This window comes from Hippichthys cyanospilos, chromosome 16 (assembly GCF_059441005.1).
Source record: "Hippichthys cyanospilos isolate Australia breed blue-spotted pipefish chromosome 16, RoL_Hcya_1.0, whole genome shotgun sequence".
NCBI classification, from domain to species: domain Eukaryota; kingdom Metazoa; phylum Chordata; class Actinopteri; order Syngnathiformes; family Syngnathidae; genus Hippichthys; species Hippichthys cyanospilos.
In genome coordinates, this window is record NC_142384.1 from 13174239 (window position 1) to 13197991 (window position 23753).

A 23753-nucleotide genomic window follows, 5' to 3' on the forward strand; every position below is an offset into this window, starting at 1 on the left:
TGATTTAACTTCAGAAGTAAAAAAAATAACTGAAAAGTAAACTCAAAAGTTTAAATTAACGTTCATTTAATTAGACATAAACATTTTGATATAAAACTAACTAAATCAAAATTGTACATAAGTGAGTGTGAATTTATGTTTTTTTTCCATGCGTCTTGTGATTGGCCCTTTCCCCAATTCAGATGGGATGATGCCAGTTGACCCATTTTTGACCCTATTAAGTTCATACCGCGTTTTTTTTTTTTTAATCCTTTTTATTCCTCTATGAAGTTAGTTTTTGACCAGTTACAAATAAGGCTATAACAGCATGTATAGACTGGTCAGCAAAAATGCTTAAAATGCTCATCACTGAGTTTGAAACTGTTAGTCTAATTATAGCTGGATAGTGCAGTGGCTATGCAGTATTTGGACTGAAATAGTTTTAAAACACATTATTCAGCAATACTTTTGAAATACTGTATCTGATGCCTATATTACCCTTCACTTGTGGAATGAGCAAAGTGATGTAACGAAGTAGTTGCACTTCTTTACTTCTATTAGGAGCACTTCTGCAGAACAAAGTTTCCGTCATATGTGTTTGTTCTCATAAAACAAGGTAAGATGACTGCTCGGGTTTTATTGACGGCTGTGTGACATGGCTTTAATAGGGAAGGAAGATCTTTGTGTGTGAGTCAGGCCGCGCCGGTCACACCCATCCCCGGCTCCCCCCTCCCAAACCGCCCGCCATGTTCTGGAGGAGGGGAAACCTTTAGCATTACCGTTAGCATTAGCAACACTTTGGCTAGGCGGAGGCGCAACAAGCTCGCCGCAATAAGTACACTATCTTGATTTTTTTTCCCTTTTTTTTAACCTCTGGAATTTACTGAGAGCATTCGGGGATTTATAGCCCTGGTCTCACGTTATAAAGTCCGACCCATTTCGATGCATACGGTAAGGCAGTTTGTTTTGAATGCGTAGAGAAATTATTTAGACGTTTTCCGGAGTCCCTTAATCCAGTTTTGAGTGGTGATGTCTCCACCGAGCACCCGTCTCAGCTATTAGTAAATTTGCTACGTAGCTTAGCATGCTAGTCGACCGATTGAGAAGAGTTTACGGATCGCAGACGCAAACGTATAATTTCAGTAAACACAAAACATGCGATGTTAAATCGGACGAAGAGAGGACAGGCGAGGTCTGCGGATGGCTAGCTTTGATCCCAACTTTTTTTTTTGCGTCGAAGTGTTGCAACACTCGGCGTGAATAAAATAGCACTTGTTTTCATTATGCCGTTTACCGGGGTGTAAAAAAAAACAATAGACGATGAATCTATGTTGGATTTCCATTAGGGTATTTCGCGATTAAAGTTAAGCAAGTTAACTCACAAGTTTGCTCTCAACTTGCTAACATTAGCGCTAACCGCTAGTTAGCTTCTGGGCTATTTCGATAGAGATTTTATAAACTTTGATTTTGCCTACTTGATTTTTTTCCACCCCGTATGAAACTCCTTATCATCATATGCAGTACGCGGGTGTGTGATTGAGCTAGTTTGTGTGTAAAGGAAACTAAAGCTACGCCAGTGGTTTGTGAGAAATAAATCACGTCAGTTTAAGGAAATGCTGTGATTTGTACTATGTATTTTAGAATCGCGTTCTGTCATCGTATACTGTAGTTTTCTACGGTTTCCAAAAATGAATTGATGATCACATTTTGTTTCTTTTCCCTTTGTTGCCGTTTTGCGTCATAGCGTTAACTCTGCCAGGGCGCTGTCTCTGTACAGTGCCGGATGGTTTCTCACTGAAATTGTACATAAGTGTTGTGGCTTTAGTAGTAAATATGAAATATTATGTTGTAACCGAGGACTGAGGCAACGTGTTATCATTAAGCGAGGTGGAAGAAACAGCATCATCATTCTTGTCATCTCTTGCATGACCTGGCTTTTTAATCAGAGGGTATGAAGGCTAAAGCATTCTTCAGCCCTTTGGGTTTTTTTTCTTCCCTGCTTTGATTTTCATTATTACTTCTCTGTAGAGTGGAACCTAGAGTCTTATTTTGGAGCTTAGTCATTGTACTGATCATGTAATCACAGAGACTTGAAATTGTTGGTCAAGTGTGTTTGAGTTGTTTCTTCAGTTTATTCAATGCCAGGCTCATGGGGGAAGCTCAGACAAGACAAGAATTCTGCTTTCCTATCAGCTTTTTATCACGCTGATTTCTAAATCTGTCAAGGTAGACCTGTTTTTGCTCTGCCCATACCGTTATGGGAAAACAAACTTGGCGTTTCAGCAAAGTTGACCTCAGGGATTTTTTAGGAAAAAGTTTCAACACTTTTTCTTAAACTGCATCAAACCTATGAGGCAAATGTAAGGAGGCCTCTATTGAAGGCTTTTACGTGTTAATTTCGAGAGATGTGACTATTACTAATTCATAATAACTAATTAATAAAGGATTATTTAAAAATAATATAATTTATGAAGCTATTGCGTAGCGGTTGAATAAACGCTATTGCTCAAATATGGGGGAATAGATAGTGATTAAAACAACCAGCACTGTTTCAATGCAAGTGTTCTTGTGCCATAGCCCAATTCATGCTTGGATTAAAAATGAAATGGCATGAAAATTTAATCACAGTGTTGATGATCATAATGATTACGCTTTTCAAATGCTTAAAAAACCATCACATACCGGCATTGATTCCATTGATGCACGAATGCTGATCTTAGTGATAATATAACAGTATACTGCTTCCTGTAAAATGATCCGATACTACAACACCAATACCGTTTTACCATCACAACTTTTACCTTCCAAGCAGGTGGAGTAGTAGCCAAATTAGCTGCTCCTGTGATTTGTGATGGTGGTCTGTCTGGCAAGTATTGAATTTTTCAAGCACGAAGACTGTTGTGCTTCCGTTACAAAGCTGCGCTGGATGAGGCCCAGGCAGCTGGGTAAAGTGATGTAAGAGATGCAGTGAAGTATCGCTTCAGTTTTCCTGCTAACAGTTTTATTTTAGAAATAAAAATCCTTATGTATTATGCTACAGTGGTCAGTCAGCCTCAGTGGTGCTCGCTGGGCGGCTGCAAGGTCATTCTGCGTCGCTATGGAGCTGTAATTTATTTTAAGAAAAAAATGGCGCACTGAGAACCAATTTGTGACTGGCTCTGCGCTGATCAGTTGTCCTTAGAGGGCTCGCTTAGTGGCCGTAAGGTCGTCGCCATGGAGGTAGAGGTAGAACATTCTCCTCTTGGGACCTTTAGCTGATGTGCGTGACACAAGACACACGTTTATCAAGAACTGAACAATCAAATGCAAGCGTTTTTCCAGATGAAATTAAGCAGAGCGGTGACTCAAGCGTAGCTGCCAGGGGTGTTTTGATCTTGGTTTTATGGTCCCGATTTCGATGCCAATCATTCAAGTGTGATCGGCTGATGCAATTTCCAATCAAGGTAAGATAGATTACCCCTTTTCCCCTACATTTTTTAAATTTTAGTGCTGCTAAACTCATGATTCTTTTCATAATTGATTAATCTGTCAATTAGGTTTTTCACAATTGAAGGTAAAACTATAACCAAATTTAAGTCTCTTTATAATATAACAACAGGACATTATTTTGAACAAAATGCATACATTTACAGTAGCAATCAAAAGTTTGAAGTACAAGTTGAGTGTTTTTTCAGTATATGAAAATTTGCAGAATTGTAGATAAATATGAAAGTCACCGGCATTCTGCATGAATATTGATGGAATTATTATGTTAAAAAAGAATATTAGAGTTGAAATTAATAATTGTCTTGAGAACTAATTAAACTCTCATTTTGTTGATTAATCAATAATTCGGATACATAATTTCCTTTTCCATCCCTTCAGTCAAAAGCAATAGTCTTTTTTTCTCTTGTTGGCATTCAAGTCATTTCTTCAGTTCGCATTTTTTTTGTGTATCAGCCGTTGCTGTGTGCATTGATTGGGAGACTGCTGGTGCTAAAATTGGTCACTCAAAATTAAAAAATGCATGATAATGCTCAACTACAAATGCATCATTGTTTATCAGTAAACCATCAACTGTTCCTTCCAGTAACACGGATGTAGCATCCCATGCTTGAAAGAACACATGATGGCAATGCAAGTTCCTCTAGAACTGCAACCTGCTGTTGCGTGATGGTTGTCTTATTTTAATGGCACCAGGCTGACTGAGTCATTTTAGTTTATTTTGATGAACCTCTAATTACACATTGACACTTCACACGAGTTTGTGGTGCGACTAAGCTCAGCCCAAGGAGGACTTAAGGAAAGGGGCCTGGCTGTGTTTGTGGTGGGGGTTGTTAGTTAATTTGTGTGTGCGCGCCCACGCATGCGTGTGTGTGTATTTGGGCCGGGGGTAGTCGTGGGGGTTGCGATGGACAAGACAGACTCTCTTCTCTACCTCCTGTCTGCAGTGAGTGAATAGGTGATTATTGCAGCAGATGTGTAATTAGGCCTCAGTCGTATTCATGGGCATGCAGGGTGATGAGGAAAAGTTTGCGGGGCGGCAGGGGGGCATGCGCCACAGGAATCACATTTCACTGGCATTAAGCGAATTTACGGGATGTGCCAAGTTGTTTGCTTATTCCCTAAGCACTCTCACTCATCCTCGTTTCCTCTCCAGCTGTCCTTCCGTGGCACGGCTCGGCCGGAAGACACCCTCACAATGAAACATTCAAGTAGTGTCCCTGCAAATGAAATGTACAACTCTGAACACTCCCTACTTACACTGTTTACAGTTACGCCATCACTTGGTTGTGGGGCATGCTGGTGCATGCTAAGTGCACATTGAATATTACAGAATAGGACATGTCCACAGCCACATAGTTAACTCATTTACTGACAGTTAAAATGGATTTATGCCTTACAGAGCTATCAATGGCACCGCAGTAAAAATGGATCTTTGACATCAGTAGCTGTCCATGGCAGTGAAAGGATTACCGGAAGAGAAAACAATTTTTGATTCATTGGGAATTTTACACCATTAATTTCATAAGTGATTGCACTCGAGGTTACTGCTAAATGCTAATGCTATGAATACATTTCAGCTCAAAGCTTAAGCCTACAAGGAATCGAGCCGCCATGTTGCGATGGCCACAACCGGCACTGGGCATGTGAATTCTCAATGTAATACGATATTTGTAATTTTTTTGTTTCGTTTTATACAGTAGCCTCGGTATTTTGTGTTAATCAAGCCTTAATGTGCAGACACTTTTTTGCATGATGTTTTTTCTTTTATAACTGAATATTGAACATTTCAACAGACTCGTACAATATTCTTAAGTGAACATGTTAGTTACAAGCTCTTTTGTCTCAACAGCCGCTGTTGTTTAAGTCAGTGTCTTTGAATAAAATGGCATTGTGATTCATTTTTATGCTCCAATCAGATTATATGCCATCGTCTTTGATGATTTTTATTTCAAAGGTTCTGTGCCAATTTATAGGTTGAATTTTTGCTAAGGCCTTGAGATTCTGACCAAGTTAGTTGTTGTGTATTTATGATGCTCCACTGTAGCATAACAAATGTCACCTGTTACTGATTACTGTTACTGTTACTGACTTTTTTTTTTTTTGTACATCCTAGGTAATGGCATGGTTGCAAGTACTGCCGACAATTTGCGTGTGGAGATGGTTTTAACAGACATTGATCTGGAGGACTCAGGAACACTGCACTGGCCTGAAGAAGCCTCATAAACTCTTATTCAGGACAACGTTTTTCAGACAAGACTGAAACACTCCTACATGTTGTGAAAGCACACAACTGTTGCTTAAATAGGCAAAACCTTTGGTGTGAAAGCTCATAGCCTGGTGAAAGGTTACATTTTTTTATCCTTTGTGAGTCCCATCTCGACCGCCACAATGCCAAGCTCTACCATTCGTCGCCAAATGAAGAACATGGTGAACAACTACTCCGATGCTGAAAAGAAAGTCAGAGAGGCCACCTCAAACGACCCATGGGGGCCTTCATCTTCGCTCATGTCTGAAATCGCCGACTTAACTTATAACGTGGTGGCCTTTAGTGAGATCATGAGTATGATCTGGAGACGACTCAATGACCATGGCAAGAACTGGCGCCATGTCTACAAAGCACTCACCCTGCTTGATTACCTGATCAAGACTGGCTCGGAGCGAGTGGCATTGCAATGCAAGGAGAACATTTTCGCCATCCAGACTCTGAAAGACTTTCAGTATGTTGACAGAGATGGTAAGGACCAAGGCATCAATGTAAGAGAGAAGAGCAAGCAGCTAGTGATCCTTCTGAAAGACGAAGACCGTCTCAAAGGAGAAAGGTAAGATATATTTTGTCAAATTCAAACAAATTTAAAGCAGGTCTTTAAGGAGTTGTGTGTGTTATTGTTTACTGTTTTAACATCTATGTTGATTTATGCTCGTTCTCAAAGCTTCTATTTTACTTTTGTTTTTGATTTACTTAAATGTAAATAAATTCAATGAATATAATAGTAATACGTCAAAAAAGTTTGACATGCTAAAGAAAAACATCAGTTTTGGGTGAATCATGTTGCGTAGGAGCGTCCCTTTTGGCATACATTCTAGATGTAGAAGCAACCAGAACATTTGATTACATGGTACATTAAATGCACTCACTGTAGTTTACAAACTGAAAGGCTGCCATAGAATCAGATAGGGAATCTCGCTGATAAATGAACCACAACCTTGGCGTGAAGAGAATTTAGTTTAAAAGTTTGAAAAGATAGAGCACCAATGGAATTATCACACTTGTACCAACATCTTAGCAATCCTGTTTTAATTTTTTTTTTTTTTAACACTATGCTTTATGTGAAGATAAGAGTCTTAATGTCTTTAAAGAAGATGACTGTGTTTTGTATGGCAAGGTCTCAGGCTTTGAAGACCAAAGAGCGAATGGCCCAGGTGTCCACGGGGAGCAGTCAGATGGGCTTTGGTCGAGGATCATCTCAGCCCAACCTCTCGACTTCCTACAGTGAAGAGTACGGCAGGTCAGAGGGCTCACCTGCTTCCTACCATGGCTGTGAGTACCGATTGAGCATGTCAAATGATATTTTTAAAATATATATTATCATCAAATGCCCCATTCATCTCCTTCTACCCCAAAACTGCTCATGCGCAGTAGTGGTAAATCTAGGTCATGTCACAATGAACATGGGTAAAGCAGTGTTTTAGATCAGCTAACCTGTGTTTGCAACAAAGCTTAGTTGCATTTCACCTGTCAAATTTTTCACCCACATTTTTTGTCAGAAATACCCCTAATGAACGCTACCCTCTCTTCATTACTTTCTACATTAAAAAAAAAAAATTCCCAACTCATATGATCCCGTTAGTCGATTGATCGTGACTACTGTCTGTAATTGCTTGACTAGTAAAGTAATCATTTGTGGCAGCCCTACTAATTGGTTAATATGTAAAAAGTGAAACAAGGGCAAATAGAAGTGCACTGAAGAAAATAAATTAAGATGCAGGTTTAATCAGTTTCTCCACCAGTCAAGGCAAAGTGTCTTAATACAGTCCTGGTGCTTTTTGAATTTGGGGTGTTAGCTATTCAGTGTTCTACAATGTGCCCGTGACAAAAAACAAAACAGTAATAGGATTTTTTAAACCAAGACAGATAAAAAAAACAATCACATCCAAGAACTGGGTTAAGAAACAGGGAAAGGCAGAAACACAGGAGGATTTTAAATCAAAGCGTGCAACTTTTTTTTTTTTTTTTTTTTTTAATCTTTTGACACTCAACCGTTTGTACACAGCAGCCATACTGTAAGTGTAAGTCTGGCGTGCGTATGCAAGCGTGTGGCTTGAGCCTACACGGATCATATGTGTTGCACAAAGTGTGCTCACGACCTTAGTGTGTGGCCTACATTCCTTCATGTAAGCAAGCTTCAGTATGCGGCTCTGAAGCGGATGGTCCAACAGCTGAGTCATCATTTGAGAAAAGGGAACTTAAGTCTGGCCAATAGGAAGAAGATTGAACCGTCGCTGTGGGCGTTACCAGGAGAGATGTTTGAGATTCCACTTGCAGCTCTGGGCTATTGTGTGTAGGCAGAGTGTGACTGAAAACAATGCAACTGTGGAGTTGACCTCTCATGCGTGCCCTTGTTATCAAAGGTTCGAAAGTAGGTCAGAAAACTATTTGCATAATTGAATAAGAATAACACATTCACTCATCATATGGACTTTTATTTTCAGGTGTCTAAGGTTCTTGACTATTATTTATATATTCATTTGATCGCAGAAAGTAGTCAAATTTGAGTTGTACCGAGTTATACTGGGTTTAAACTTAAGACTTTCATGGTGTTTTCTGTACTATTCAAATATGATGACTACAAACGTTTGTCCGGTTTTGTCCATCAGCCACATCTCCTAATGCGGGATCAGAATTGGAGCAGGCCAGGCCTCAGACGAGCGGCGAGGAGGAGTTACAGTTGCAATTGGCTCTGGCCATGAGCAGAGAAGCAGCAGAGCAGGTACTCAACATGTGCAACGTGGCAGACAATGAATCACCATGAGTGCACATCTGCCTAGTTATTAGTACTTGTATGTTGAACGAAATCAGTCTCAAGTTTGATAAAAGGCTTTGATTGGGCTCTCAAGTTTAAGATCAGATGAAAAGGTCTGGATGGAGTGTGTCTGTGTTTTCTGGAGAATTCAATGTTCCACCGTTAAATGAATAAATGCACTATTAAGTATGGAATTAAAAATGTAAATTGCTTCATATATTATTGTCAATGTAAATTGCTTCATTGATTATTGTCAAACTACTGAAATACACGTAGATAAATATACCATGAATTAAATAAATCCACCCATCAATACACCATAAATAATGAATGTATTAAAGCAATAATTATATACATTAACATCATAATTGGAAATTCAATTAATCACATTTAATACAATTATGTAATACCATATTTAATGAAGGTATGAAACAATGAACTGATTTATTTAGTTTTGAGTATTCTTAAATTTGATCCATTTAATTCCAAATTTAATGGAACAATTAGCAAAATTTGTAATTAAATATTTCATGTTGTATGTATACATTTAGTAATGGCATTTTCATTCCTCCGTATTTACTTGACATGTATATGATGAGGAAAACATGTGGTATAAATAATGTGTAGTTTTACAGTCTCAATGCGCCTAATTTGATGGATATAGTCAGTGACAGATCTTAGGTGTAAATTGCTGCTATGCAGTTTGTTCTTACTAGTGCCCATTTACAGGAGGAGCGCATACGCAGAGGGGATGATTTAAGACTGCAGATGGCCTTGGAGGAGAGTAAGAAAGGAGGACCGGACTCTGGCAAACTGGCACGCAAGAAAAAAGAGGCGAGTTAACATCTCAGCATGGACTTCAAGTGACTCAGCACCATGATTCTAATTTAGTCTCCTTATGCTTATTTTCCTTAATCTGCGTAATTAATCTAAAGTCTAGCAGATGACCTAGTTAGTCCACCAATTTTGTATCTGAATAGATGGCGCGGCTGTTCATTTTATTAAAATGAGATGACTCCTGTTACGGCTTTGAAGTTTCATACAAAATATACCTGCCAGGATTTTTTTTGTGTATTTTAATGAACGCTTTTATTTTTAGCCTCAATCATCTCTGATGGATTTGATGGATGTCCCAGAGGCTGGTGCCACAGCTGACCCCTGGGGTGCAGGCGCTCTTGCCAAAGGAGACCCCTGGAAGCCTTATGGTATACATATAAGCATTTGCATGTTGACGTACTAGCTTTGGGGCCTGTATTAGATATCGCATTCCTTGTGCGAGTGTACAATATGGAAGTGCCTCACGCCCTCACCCTTACCTGCAGTACTAAAGACTTTTGGTAGACTCTTTGTCAGCAAGGAATGTTGCTCTGCAGGCCCAGTGACAAAAAGCAAAGGGTTGCCAGTGTGAAAGTTCACCTCTGGCAGGCCACATTAAAAGGGGAACCCCCATTTTGATTATTTTTTAAACTTTGCAATACTATGTCAGATGCAACCAACCAGTTAAAAGTGACATCACAATTGCTCAGGTGATGACCAATCATGGCTCAGCTTGCAAACATCACAACACTAATGGTTTGAGCCACTAGTGGAATTGACTACACAGCAGAATGCATCACAGCAGAATGCATCATTTCACCACTTGACAGTAAATTGCAAAATGTCCGCTTCCTCTGATGGATAAAAAATGGGTTTGCCACTTAATTCATATTCCACAAATGCACAATTAAATCAAATTGCCATGTAAAGACTAGTGGGAATGTATTGAACCATATTATGGAAAACATTTTTGGGCCTACACTGTAACAAAGCGACCTGCACTATTTCTCTTTAATAGCCAAAAGAGAAATGGTGTCGGTCATGTTCATTCCTGCCACCATAACTTACTTGAAAATATTTTATGAAACCACTCCAGTCACACACCTCATTATTATCCTATTCATATTTTGCCAGAGTAATGCTATTTCTACTCCACAGATTCTGCTTCCAAGTCGGCAGCCTCGGCGGACCCCTGGGGGGCTCCTACCTCAGTTCCACCTTTGAAGAGCAGCGATCCCTGGGCATCAAATGCCACTTCCGCGTCAGATCCCTGGGGGTCGACAGCTGCTCGCCCCAAGGCTTCCAACACAGGTAGAGAAGGGTGCTATGATGACTGTGATGTTTTTTGTGACGTAATTAATTATGGAACGATATCCTAGAATCTTTTGTCATTTGCCTTTTTGCTTCCGTCACCTTTAATCTCCTTTGACATTCATACACATCCAGATTTATTTTGTCTGTTACCACCTGTCCATGTGTTCGTGTTTGCTTTATATTATGTGTATGTTGTCCCCATCCAGGTAGCTTTGACCTGTTCAGTGAATCCAATGGTACGTCCAAAGAGGACTTCTCAGAGTTTGACAGCCTGCGCTCCTCCTCCTCTGTCCCTGCTGGTACTCACCCTGTCCTCGTCACTCTATTGACACAGTCTCTGTTGTTCTTCCTCTGTGCCCTCAGATGCCCCAATATTTCGGGAGGGCACAGACATGTGTCCTGTCTTTATGTATGTTTATACTAGCAGACTGGAGCAATGAGCCATGGCAGCCATGTTTTACTTTTCATGACAAAACTAATGAAAGAAATGTCGCCGTGACAATGATTTTGAAAATGAAGGCATTTGCTCTGGACTGGTCTTGGGTCACTAGGGTGTGTTTTTTGTGGTGTCACCTATATTCACTCTTTTCAGTTTCACAAGGCTCGATATAAGGCATTGAAAGTATCTCTAGATGAAAAAAAAAAGGTTGTTACAGTACCCAATGTGAATTAACCCAATTATTCGTTCATTGTATTGATATAATTAAATGAAACCCTTGGTTCATGTCATTGGGATTAACCTGTAAAAAGAAAACTCCTCTAAATTAGGAAATTGATCTTTAAATGAAGTCTCGGTTCACAAAACTGCGCCGCAAAAAATAAGAAGATAAATGCCTTAGTGCTGTTTCGAGCCTTGTCTTATAAATGTAATGAAGACAGGTCGGTTTCCATGGGGTATTTGGAAAGTTTCCAAGCATCATCTTGACACAGATCTTGGTGGTTTTCCCTCCTCCTTCTGTTTGGAAGGTGGCATTCGAAATTGTGGCTGAGTGCAGATAAAATGTCTCTCTGCTGTTTTCCCTAAAAAGCCTGTATAGAAATTGTGCTAAGTTTTAAATTAGCAGGATTTTGATGAAGTAACTGGCTAAAATTTGAAGGATTTCTGGGAGAGTCAGAGCACCCTTTTGTCATTGACATACTGTATGTGACTTCTATTCTGAGATCAGTTAATCTTACTGACACATGTAGCAGATGGCTTGGTGGCTTTTGGTGCATCTTCATTGCTCTTTTTTATCCATTGCTGCCGAGAAGGCTGTCAGCCCCTGTTGTCCTCCCTTATTAGGTTTTTCGGATTAGTTTCCGACATTGGGAGGAAAAAAAAATCCACAGTGAACACTCCACCTGGAGATGGATGCTTTATATTTAATTTTGAATTCAGTTGTCATTGTTGGGGTGTTTTTTTTCTGCAAAAAAAACTATGTTTTTCGGTTGTGATATTACTATTTATTTATCAATTTATTTACTCATATAAGATTTGGTGGGTGCAACATGTGCAAAATCAAGCATAAGTTCAGCAAAATATTGTAAGTTGGTGAAGCCGGCATTTCTGAAATGATGTCAGTTACAAACAAGGATGATGTTCATCATAATGCTATTACCAACACAACATGACAATACATGTATGATCTGCAGAGTATCGTATTGTAACATAGTACTTATGTCTGAAGGTCCATCTGTTGAGAAATTCAAGCTCATAGTGTACCTCAACCAAATTTTCCTTGTCTCTGTGTACAGTATCATACCTTAAATTGTGCATTTGTTTTGCTGTAATACGTTTTTATTTACAGATGATCCATAAATGTCATTTTAGTTTAGCTTTTGGCATGTATTTAAACAATAAAAACTTGTTTTTGTAGGTGATGGCGGTCTACCATCCTCTATTCCTTCCCAAGCCAGTCTTGCTAGCAGCAGCAGCTTGGATCTGTTTGATCCTCTTCCTACATCCATCTCTACCTCTTCAAATCCAACCAGGAAGACTCCCGAGTCTTTCCTGGGCCCCAATGCTGCCCTGGTCAATCTGGATTCTTTGGTGTCCAAACCAGCCCAACCTGCACCAGCATTCAACCCGTTCTTAGCTTCGACAGGTAAATGAATGTCAGCTGTTAAAATACCTTTGTTAGTTGACAAAAAAAAAACACACACACACACACACACACAAACGAAAAAAATGCATGTGCGTCACGTTTAATTTGGTGTCCCCGCATGTTGCTGAATGTGAGGTTGTATGCACATCTAAGACACTGACAGGAGTTAAAATTATAATTAGAGTCTGTACACCATGCCAAGTTTATTTTAGAGTAGCTTTGTGCCAGTTGCGCCTGCAACAGACATGTTTTTTTATGTATTAGAGTTAGGGCTGGGAAAAAGTCCACCAAGTTGGGTGAGTCGACTTTAATAATAGATAAACCACGGGGGTCAAACTCATTTTAGCACAGGGGCTACATGGAGGAAAATCTATTCTCAAGTGGACAAGTAAAAACATAGTATATAACTTAAAAAAACAATTAGTGTCAGTTATATGTAGATGTTTGATGCGCACCAGCCTGGTCCCAATTCCCAGCCAATTGCGTTACTCAGTCCTAATTATAAAGTTTGAAAAAAGTATCAAAGATAAATAAGGTAAAACTTTCTTTTTTGATCCCTTATACAACAATGTAACCATTTTCCTTAAATGGCATGGAGTGGATGGACATTTTCTATTATCTTATTTTTCTTTTATTCTTAAGATGCATTATTTGAATAAAACAAAATGAACTAGAAATAAATAAATGAAAAACAACGCAAATAACCAGTGAAAGGACAGTGTGGTTGACCAACCTTTTCCCATGAAGTCAGGATGTAACGTCAAAAATGCAAACGTTGCGTGCTAACTTCTGATGTTATTGATGAAAGGACATTGCTCGAACTAACTGTGTAGGAGGATCCAAAATGGACGATGCGTGACTGTAACTCATCGAAAGTCTTGCTCGTCGTGCTTCTCTCATTGACTGTGACCTTTGTTTATTTAGGCGGTGCGGCCGCCGCAGCCTCTACCGCCCCCGCCAATCCATTCCAAGTGAGCCAGCCGGCTCCTCCCACCCTCAACCAGATGCGAGTCAGCCCCATGCCTTCGGGGTTTGCCAGCGGCATGGCCGATCCCATGGCCATGTCCTCCTTGCCCACCCAACCCATCACCATGGTCCCTTTGGCAGGCATGGGCGGCGCGGGACGCCCGATGGGGGTCGGCGCTCTGCCGCAGCCAATGATGAGCATGCCACCCCAGGCTGGGTCGCAGGCCGCTGGAGCCACCAACCCGTTCCTATCTTGAAAGGATGACTGCAGGACAACTTGCACGCCCGCCCTCAAACCCTGGAAAAACTTCACTGAAGTTGTCTCGTCCCATGTATCCCTTTTCTAACAACCTCCAGCAAGGTCGGAGACAATGTGGCATCCTTTTAACATTACCACACGCTTCCTCCTCTTCCTCTCAGCGCTACAAACTTGCCGCGTACTTTGCGTTCCATTTTGACCTGACACGGATGTAGATCACTGTCCATTTGGCATCAGAGTTAGAGCAGCAGGGGTGTTTACATTTTTTCCCCCCTTCCACAGAGGCAAGTTAAGACAGTCATCTTTTCTTAGCCGCCTCCCTCCTCGCATAGGATTGCTCCTTTCTTCTGCGGAGTGACAGAAGCCTGACTCTACTAACGCCAGGATCTTATCTCGTCACTAGAGCTAATCTTTTGTAAGCCCCGTCAGCCGAATTGTGTGTGAGCGCACGCATGCGCGTGTGAGCGTGAGCGGTTGCACATATTAGTGCTCTTACACTGTGCATTTTCCAGTAAGCTTTTCCTTCACTTACTGGAGTTAGAATGATAGAGACCGTCAGCTATGTTTATACTCTGTGTGTATGTGTGTGTTCCGAAGCAGGGATTTTGCACATTTTGTTGTCTATTTTTTTATTTTTTTTTTTTAACAAATTATTTCGGCGACTGTTGGGCTCACCATTACACCTTAGCGTAGGCAAGGAGACGAGCTGCAACACCGGATGTGACAGCTTCAACTTTTTTTTTTTTTTTTCCATCACAGCACACACATGGACAGATTGCACCCCTCCCTGACCCACCACAGAACATGCTGACCTCCAAGGGTCACGGTATTAACATTATTATCGCTTCTCAATGGAGATGAACACACTGAGTAATTAAGTGGCTCGTTACGCAATGCCCCAATCCTACAAACCCCCATGTGATGCAAACATGCATTTAGACATATCAACTGTGATAGCGTCAGTATTCAACAACTTAATGAGGCATTGTGGGATTTTTTTTTCCTCCATATTAGGGTCAAAGGGAAGAGGAAGTGCGTGCGTAGTTTGAACGAGAGATACCGGTTTCCATGTGTACTTGAATGAGCAGTAAGTCGAGGTCTCCTCCTGTGGCGGTTGTGTCTTCAGCATCTTATGTTGGCATGCTCCACAACCAGCCAATCAGCAATGAGGAGAGTGGATTTACTGTGACTTATACATCTGCGATGATTTGATCCGGTGAACACGCAGAAAAACAGTAAACCGTGTTCCAGGGAGGGAGCAGTAGGTCATTTCTCATGGTTACTTTTTTTTCTTTCTTCAATTGTGTTAATCCTTAGCAGATCTTTTTTTTTTGTTTGCTATCTGCTTATTCTTTTGTAGTCTTCATAAGGTCATTGTGGTGTTCCACCCTATGGGTCAACCATTCTCTTCTCTTAGAAGCACAACTGTTACCAAAGTCCCAGCGACTGATCTCCGAGGATGCCCCGCCTCCATTTGCCCCCAGAGTTGACCCGAGTTTTTTTTCTGTTTGTGGCTGCGCAGTCCTTCGTTATTTGTTTTCCCATGTCATTAGAGGTATTTTTAAGTTTGTGCAAAAATGTTTCTCTTGGAGGATTGCTTTGTTTGTAGAAAAACTGAGCGTGTGCATTAAGAGATGATGGCGACAGCTCTTCGGTCTCTTCAATTGTCTATCACTGCCAATTTTTTGACTGTCTTTTTCTGTCCTCTTTTGTTGCCGCCGCCACCTTCTAGCTGCTGAGTTATGCTAGCTAATCAGGACCCTTCAATTTTGCTCTGAATGCATTTGTTTCTCTCAGGCAAATAGAGGGGCAGCTTAAAGTTGTTTTTTTTAATGCTTTGCTCGTGGATGGGTGATGGATGGATTTAGTGCATACAGCCCCTTGGAACTGTTTCATAGCAAAAAAAAATGCAAACATTGTGACAAGATAATGTAAAAAAGATAAATGCCGGATGTGTTTTGCAAAGTTGGATATACTAATACTTGTTTATTGAACTGCCTACAAGTAATATAGCGAAGACATACTGTTTTCTCACCCTCCTTGATTTCACTAACATTCAAGCGATGACGGAAAAAGGTGATGGCTGCATTTTAAGAAAGAAACAAATTCATCGTTTGTTGACACTTGACCACTTTTTGGGGCCGTTTGACAGTGGCGGTGCAGTTAGTACATTTGGCCCACGAGTGGCAAACTCGTGATGCATCACTTTGTATTCACTATGCTTTTATTGAGAGGAATAACTGACCTTATGTCTTTATATGCATTAATAGCCACCTTTTTATTCTTCTCCACGTGTCTAGTTACCCTTCTCATAGTACTGGGAGCAGGCTGCTTTTTATTCGATACGTGCTCAATCTGTCGGCATTATAACTGTATAATATAATTTATCATTTGTACTATTGTAACATACCGTTCTTTTTTTTTTTGACCTTTATTATTCTGTGTAATGGGTTTTTGTAGGAAACGTCACCATGGAATCCTAACTGCATCTAAACAAACGAGCGCAGCAGGCCGCACCCGGTTGGTTGAGGATGAGTATAGCTGCATTGGTTCAAAATAAAATGTATATCACTTCAGCTCTGTAATCCTTGTCGCAGTGCCTTTTTTTTTTAAACAACAAAGCTCATTTCTGTGAAATCAAACTTTATGAAAAAAATAGAAAAGTCACAAACATTTACAAAAACATTTGTATAAGCTAATTTTGAATGTCAAAGCGCAGTCAACGTTATTCTGACATCTGTTATAATGAACATAATCAAAATGTTTGGATCACAAATGTGTGTGTTCCTCTGTGGACCAGCCAGATGTTGTGGCAGAAGATTGTGCGTTAGAGGAATTTGATGGTCCCGAATCATATCCCAGTTTCTTCATGTCCTTCATTACGATGTTAAAGCAGACTGTAACGAATCCTTGGGAGCAAACCCGTGTCACTGGAACAGTAAACAAGATTACTTTATAAACCCTCACACATACAGAAAAAAATTTGTCATTCACAAATACCTTCTCGCCCTTCACCCTGGGCTATTACTTTGGGGTCTGTGTACTCTGGTCTACGTCCTCCAAGCCAACTGAAAAACAAACAAAAAAACCTGATAATGATGCATTTAGGATCTGATGATACAAGGCAGTATTATTCCCAATATATGACAATAACAATATTAATGTTTATTTGACTTGTACACAATCCTTCGAACAGATTTGGAGGCAACTGACCACCAAAATTTAGAGTTTCATCCTCGGTCATGCTTTACAAGGATTTCACTGAAAGCTGAATTTGAATCAACTTTTTCAAATGAATTGTGGGTGTATAAATGTTTAAAAAATACACGCAGAAATAACTCACCTAGTGAACTTTTGAAGTCTCCATGTGGGTTCAGGAACAAACATTGGGAGGGTCCGCGTATGTCTGTGGCAGCCAAAAAAAAAACACTCATATACTTCACATATATATTGCTCAACTGTACAAGCAAGATTTGTAAACCGAAAAGTCAAAAACAGGTTAGTCAATTTGATTTAAAGTCTTAAAATTGCAGCACTGACTTCCCAGATGTTAATGGGATGTGCGTTGCTCCATATCCTCTGACCACATCGTTGCCAAACATGTCTGGTCCATAAACACTCAGAACAAGTTGAGGCCCTGATTCAGAAAGAGTGCATAGTCTCGATATATATTTCCGCATATTAAATACAATAATTGCGTGTTGATACTCACATCCAGAAGGATTTGTGCTCTTAAAAGTTATGTCCAGTGGGAAGTTCCAAATCAATTTGTGTGACGACTGATTGCCTTTAGATGTGATTTGGGTGATTCCTTCCTCCAAACCCTAAAGGAAGCAAAAATGTTTTAACTGCTAAACAATTTTCTGCAAAACGTGGGAGGGGAGGGGCGGGCAAGTTGTAACTCAAATGGTGATTGTACGGTGATTTGATTTTTTTTTTTTTTAACGTAGGAACATTAATGGGCTTTTTATATACAGAAATGTAATATTTTAAATATTAGAAGAAATACAAATAGACATTTGAATAATGTCTTTATGACTTAATTTTTGCGAGCTCTCTACACACATTTAAAATCACGTCTGTCCCTTAAACTATATAAAAAAAAACCTCTGATTTAGAAAAATGACGAAGTACTGTGGCAAAGTTTGGTGCATTTGTTGCAGTTTCAATTCGACAAATCCATACAATTTGAGCGTGTTGATCGCGACCTTACTGGAACGTATTATATTGAGAACGGTACTCACAGTGGTGGGAATCCAGTCTTGGCCGTAAACAAAGCAGTATTTGCAGTACAGATCGTTATAGCTCGGAAACTGAAATTCAAACGCATGCATGTCAAATCGATGAAGTAATGTCAACAATCTTGCAAAATTGCTACAAGCTAGCGTTAGCTTCCATGCTAAACATAAGCACGAAGCAAAACTTACATTCGCTCCTTCAATCTGTCCATTCACCGACAGAAGAAACACAGATGGGTTGCTTGTCGCCATGCCGTCCTACAACGGTGCATCAAAATCTGTTGTTAGAAGGCTTAAGTTTTAGAAGATACATTTATTCTGCCTGCTCTGCTAGCCAAGCCTCTGTTGCTAAGGCGACGCTTGTTCCGCCCAGCCCATGGTTCCTCGCGAAGGATAAATCGAACGAAAGCACAATATAAACGTGCTATTCCTCCAAACGTCCACAAGGTGGCAGCAGCGGTGCAGATATTCATCTGAACTACTGAAGAGGGGAAACCGGTTTTAAAAGCAATAACGAGGAAAGCAAGACTTGAATTATTTGTTGGTGAGTAGCTCGAAATAACAAAGTGCATAGTTTGAAAATTGGGGTTGGTTGTTTTGGTTCCACAATGTCAACGGAGTCTCTCAGACTGTCTTGTTTTCATGAATATTCCAGCTGGCACAATTCAGCCATCAACCACAGTTTGAATTGAGCATGTTAACACGTAAGGTGTTCAAACGTTTTGGGTGGAGGGGGACGCACAGTTTACGGATTCCTCTCCTAAAACGAACATAAATTAAAATAAATAAATTGCATCAACCTTGAATCAACAAGGCCTGGGGACATACATTCACCAAATGGTAACTTTACTAGCATTTCTTTCTACCATAAAGAAAGTGATTCCTTGCATAAATAAACAAAAGTATAAGTACTGATTGGCTGATAGACTATTACTACACTTGACTGAAACAAGGAATTATGCATCCGTTCGTTTTCAATCCTAACAAGGGATTTACTGTCATGTAAACCATTTCTGATTTAAAACTGTTGTTAAATATATCAAGTAAATGCAGGTGAAATTGCGGTAGTAAATTTGCATTTTTTCCTCTCTCCCATACTCCAAAAACATGCATTGCAGGTAAATTGGACACTTTAAAATTTCAGGTGTGATTGGGCGCGTGACTGGTTTTCATCCCTGAGTGCCTGCAATTGGCTTGAAATCAGTTCAGGGAATCCCCTGCCTACTGCCCAAAAATAGCTGGGATAGGCCCCAGCAAGCCAGTGACCCTGTTGAGGATAAGCGACTATAAATAATGGATGGATGGGATTCTTTATAGTACATCTTCTGACATGTTTGAATGAACTATTAAAACATTATTTGCAGTTCAATCAAGTAATTGAATCGGATCCGGGTCAATTATAGAACTACACCCACATTCTCAATTTTACTCCCACTATGAGTTATTTCTGATTCTATTTTTCAAGCCTTACTACTCCATTTAGCTAATAGCTATCTTTTTCAAGATAATTTGGTGTAATTTGAGTTTTGGAGCAGAAAATAATTCACACAAGATAAAAATAATCCATAATTCTCTTTCTATGTTTGCACATAACCATGTTTCCTCTGTTTTTCAGTCTGTGTGTCAGACGTGTCACGGTATCCTGCTGTCTCAGAGCGCTGTGCACCCTCTCTCTGTGTGAGTCCTTGACCTTTTATTGCTGCCTAAACATCTTACCGTGGATGCTTTAAAAGAAGTGGACATAGCCACACACACACACACACACACATATTGGATAGCAACGGATACGACTGAAGGTGCAACCATGCTGGGTAGAGAACACTCACCCAAGCTTGGGCAAAAATTACCCCACTTAGTGACGTCAGAGCCAAGATTTGTACCCAAAACTCTTGACTGTAAGCCAGACGTTCTGTCCATGTCATTTCTGTAAAGGGGCACAATTACTGAAGGGCTCTTTTGAGAAAAGGAGCTGCAGTGGAGTAACTCTGTAATATCAAGCATGAGGATTAAGTTAAAAATAAACAAAACGCCCCATTTAAGGAGATGGCACCATCTCCAGTGGACTATACTCGTATAGAAACCCCATGTTGACCATATATGGAAATGAGTAAAAACCAACACACTGTTCTTGCTTGTCACGTCACAACAAACAAGCCTAGAAGTTAAAATGTCAGATTTGCAGATGACAGGAAGAAATTCCACATTTTCCCCACGTGATTTCTATGTACTGTTTAAGGTTTGCTTTTTTTCTGCTCATTGAGGCAGGATGATGTAACACAAGCCAATGCAAGAGGAAATACAGTGGTAACTATTAAGAAATTCAAGTTTATAGGCATATTGGCAAATTACCATTGTTTTATTGCATAGATTCCCCACTATGATCTTTTTTCAAATGCCATATTAATTTTACGGCGACACTGGACTCATTCAATGCACAATTGCCTGCAAATAGAGCAGCAGCTTAATAGAGCCTTCAGCTGGACCAGGGCACATCTGTGCCGAAATAGTGTCGTCCCAAGCGGTCTGATCATAATGCTTCATATTATCTATTCTGAATGTCCCCAGATACAAACACAGTCAGAGATATATATATATATATATATATATATATATATATATATATATATATATATATATATATATATATATATATATCGATATATATATATATATATATATATATATATATATATATATATATATATATATATATATATATATAATAATGTTTTTTCCATTTGCCACATAAATAAAAAAAATAGAAATAAATACTACATAAAAAATAGAAAAAAAATAGAAATCTGGTTTTGATTGAGATTAAAATGAGATTAATAACATTAATTAATTACAGATCCAAATATATTAATCTCACAATTTTTTAAGTAATGACATTAGAAAAAAAAATGCATCTCCTACCTTTTTTTTCCCATTAACTTGATATCATGTTCTTCAGTTGGAACTCATACAAATAATTCAAGGAGGTTTGTCATTTTAAAACTATAATATTCTGAATTATATGTCATATAATAAATATTGTTATTACAACCACAATAGTGACAAAGAATGCTGTTACGCTTTAAGCTAACATGGTTCTGTAAACAATTTGTTAGTCTCTGCTGCTATATCAATCACATAAATGAGTGTAACTAACATTAATTGCTATCGTTTTTGTTTTTTTTGGAGGGGAGGAAATTTGGAATGTTCAATACATATAAAAATAAACATAAATATTGAGATATTTCAATACTTTCTTTTACTTTTTCAAATCACTTAAAATAAATAAAATACAGTGGCTCATTCTTATCCAAATTCATACTGTACGAGAGTACATCTTGTACAGGCTGTTTTCCTTCCCCCATCGACTGATCAATTGCCTTCCCTGTCCCATGCTTCATTTTGACCTCTCTCACCCCCCTCCCCCACTTTTCCATCACCTTCCAGCTAATCTCTCCCTGCCTCCCATCTGCACCTTTTTTGGTTACATTCTTGTCATCCTCTCACCCCCAACCCCTCCGATTGGTGATATATTGCTTCTTATCCCCTTCCCTGTGTGTTCCCATTCCTTTCCATTTCGCTATGTCCTCCTCCTCCTCCACCACCACCACCTTCCTTGCCTGCCAAATGTGTGTCATTTTCTCCCCCCCACCCCTGCAACCTTTCTTGCCAACATTCCAGCCCCACGTTCCTTCTCGAAATGTCTTCATGACGAGTCACCCCTTTTCACTGCTTCCCAGTCTCTCATGTCATAATCCTTTTCCTTATTCCTATTCACCTGCCACGGGCCTGTATACACATTTTAATCCCTCCCATCTTCACCTACTCTTGTCCCTGCTCCAATTCCTTTCCTGCAAAATGCCAGATTGGGAGGTAAGTATTTCGCCGATTTGCAAACCAGTCCAACGGGGTCATATGGTTCCGACTAAAGCTAAACTTTGTGCTTGGGATGCAATATTTGAGTTCCTCTTTATTGTGAAAGTTCTCATATCTGGTAGGGCTATCGCTGGCAAATATTTTTAAATGGATCATTCTGTTGAATATTCCATCCATCTTGTATAGCTGCTTATCCTCACAAGGGTCGCAGGCTTGCTGGTGCCTATCCCAGCTGGCTTCGGACAGTAGGCGGGGGACATCCTGAACTGGTTGCCGTTCAATTACAGGAATATTCCACTGATTCATCAAAAATTCAAATAAAATGCTTTTTTCTTTTTTTAATTAAAGTGTATTATGAAATTTTTACCCAATTAGTTCATCCTCTTTTGACTTAATTTTGTTTAGTGATTAGGAAAATACCAAACAATAATTAAGTTACAAGGAAATATTAAATTATTGATACAGCATGCTGTGTTTTTCAAGAAAAAAAATAACTAAAGTTGAGCTTTCGATTATCGCCTCAATCGTCATCATCAATCATTATTTTCCCCAAATAAAAGCATATCTTTGCAAATATCTTATTTTGAAAAAACACAAAAGATGATCAGCCTACATCCCCAAAGGATTGCATGAATCTGAATAATTACTACCACTGCTACTAAAATTTTGACAATTTTGACTTAAACAATGACCCGAAACAATTACTTGATTATGAATATAGTTGCTGATTAATTTCATCAGTGATTAGTTCTCGTATCCAACATCTACTTTCATTGGCAAATTTTGTCTTGATTTACAGTTTTGATAACCCAATACATGTGAAAACATCATAAATAGATGATGTGAAGGCCTCAGCCATGCCCTTCAAATGTCCGCGCCCCATTGAAAGTGACTCTACATGTTCTTTATGTATTCCTCATGGTAATTTTTTTTTATGTCACAGAGCACACATTGATTTCATGCCTGGAGGCCACTTGAAGCTACTTAGTGAAATGTTCATGCTTGAGAGCTCTCCACATATATGCACCAGGTGAATGAGAATCATCTTGGATGAATTTAAAAGAAGAGTTGCAATAAAAAAAAAGCGGGACCACATTGAAGTAAGTGCCTTTAAAGGTATACACCCAAGCAATCTTATGTAAAAGTATGACACATGCAGTGAAATGGATATGGATCTTATTTTTGTAATGAGGCGCATTGTAGAGGAAATATGTGCTAGTTTGAACATTAAACAAGAAGGTGAGAAAATACAGGCACTTTATGCAAGAAATATAGCTAGATGACTAATAGCTCATGGGAGAATGCAGTGACTCTGTAGTATGCACTTGCTGTGAGTAAAAACACCAGGGGACCACTTGGAAAACTCGGTGCATAATCTTGCTATTCCCCAGGCTTTCTCCTGTCTTGACACGTTTGTAAAGCCCGGCCAACTCAAGAGGAACATCAGTTGGAGAGCAATATGGAAGACGGGCATTATCTAAAAGATGCTTGTTGATCGCTCCACTCACTTTCCATTAAACGTAAAGAACAAAATATAAAACAGGCTGGGGCATTTACTGCTGGGCAAGTATATACTTGAGTTGACCGATTGATCAGGCTGCCGATTAAATCGGTCAGTTACGGCCTTTTCAACATCCGATAAAAATAATTGGACAAATGTCCGGTATTTGGCAATTATTTGAACTTTTTACCTTTATGTGCTCTAACACTTTACATCATG

At 39.4% G+C, this 23753-nt stretch overlaps 2 protein-coding genes across 6 annotated transcripts; one reads left to right on the forward strand and one right to left on the reverse strand.

Moving 5' to 3' along the window:
- Nucleotides 1-740: 740 nt before the first annotated feature.
- Nucleotides 741-16510, forward strand: epn2 (epsin 2). 5 transcript variants are annotated; one of them, XM_088436387.1, is made up of 11 exons: nt 3211-3422; nt 4619-4695; nt 5579-6284; nt 6849-7003; nt 8341-8453; nt 9216-9320; nt 9586-9691; nt 10461-10613; nt 10823-10915; nt 12473-12700; nt 13625-16510. In XM_088436387.1, the coding sequence occupies exons 3-11, from the start codon at nt 5854-5856 to the stop codon at nt 13921-13923; spliced, it is 1683 nt and encodes a 560-aa protein (XP_088292513.1). In that variant the 5' UTR covers nt 3211-3422; nt 4619-4695; nt 5579-5853; the 3' UTR covers nt 13924-16510. The 5 variants fall into 5 exon arrangements, with proteins under 5 accessions (XP_088292512.1, XP_088292516.1, XP_088292517.1 ...); XM_088436386.1 differs by lacking the exons at nt 3211-3422; nt 4619-4695 and adding an exon at nt 741-930; XM_088436390.1 differs by lacking the exons at nt 3211-3422; nt 4619-4695 and adding an exon at nt 741-930 and having other exon boundaries at nt 10823-10852.
- A 41-nt stretch (nt 16511-16551) lies between these two features.
- On the reverse strand, nt 16552-18560 carry b9d1 (B9 domain containing 1). The gene is made up of 7 exons (XM_088436393.1): nt 18353-18560; nt 18170-18238; nt 17638-17749; nt 17466-17562; nt 17269-17331; nt 16926-16993; nt 16552-16855 (listed from the first exon to the last, which is right to left on the reverse strand). Exons 1-7 carry the CDS (start codon nt 18413-18415, stop codon nt 16695-16697), a joined length of 633 nt encoding a protein of 210 aa, XP_088292519.1. The 5' UTR covers nt 18416-18560; the 3' UTR covers nt 16552-16694.
- Between the last annotated feature and the right edge of the window lie 5193 nt (nt 18561-23753).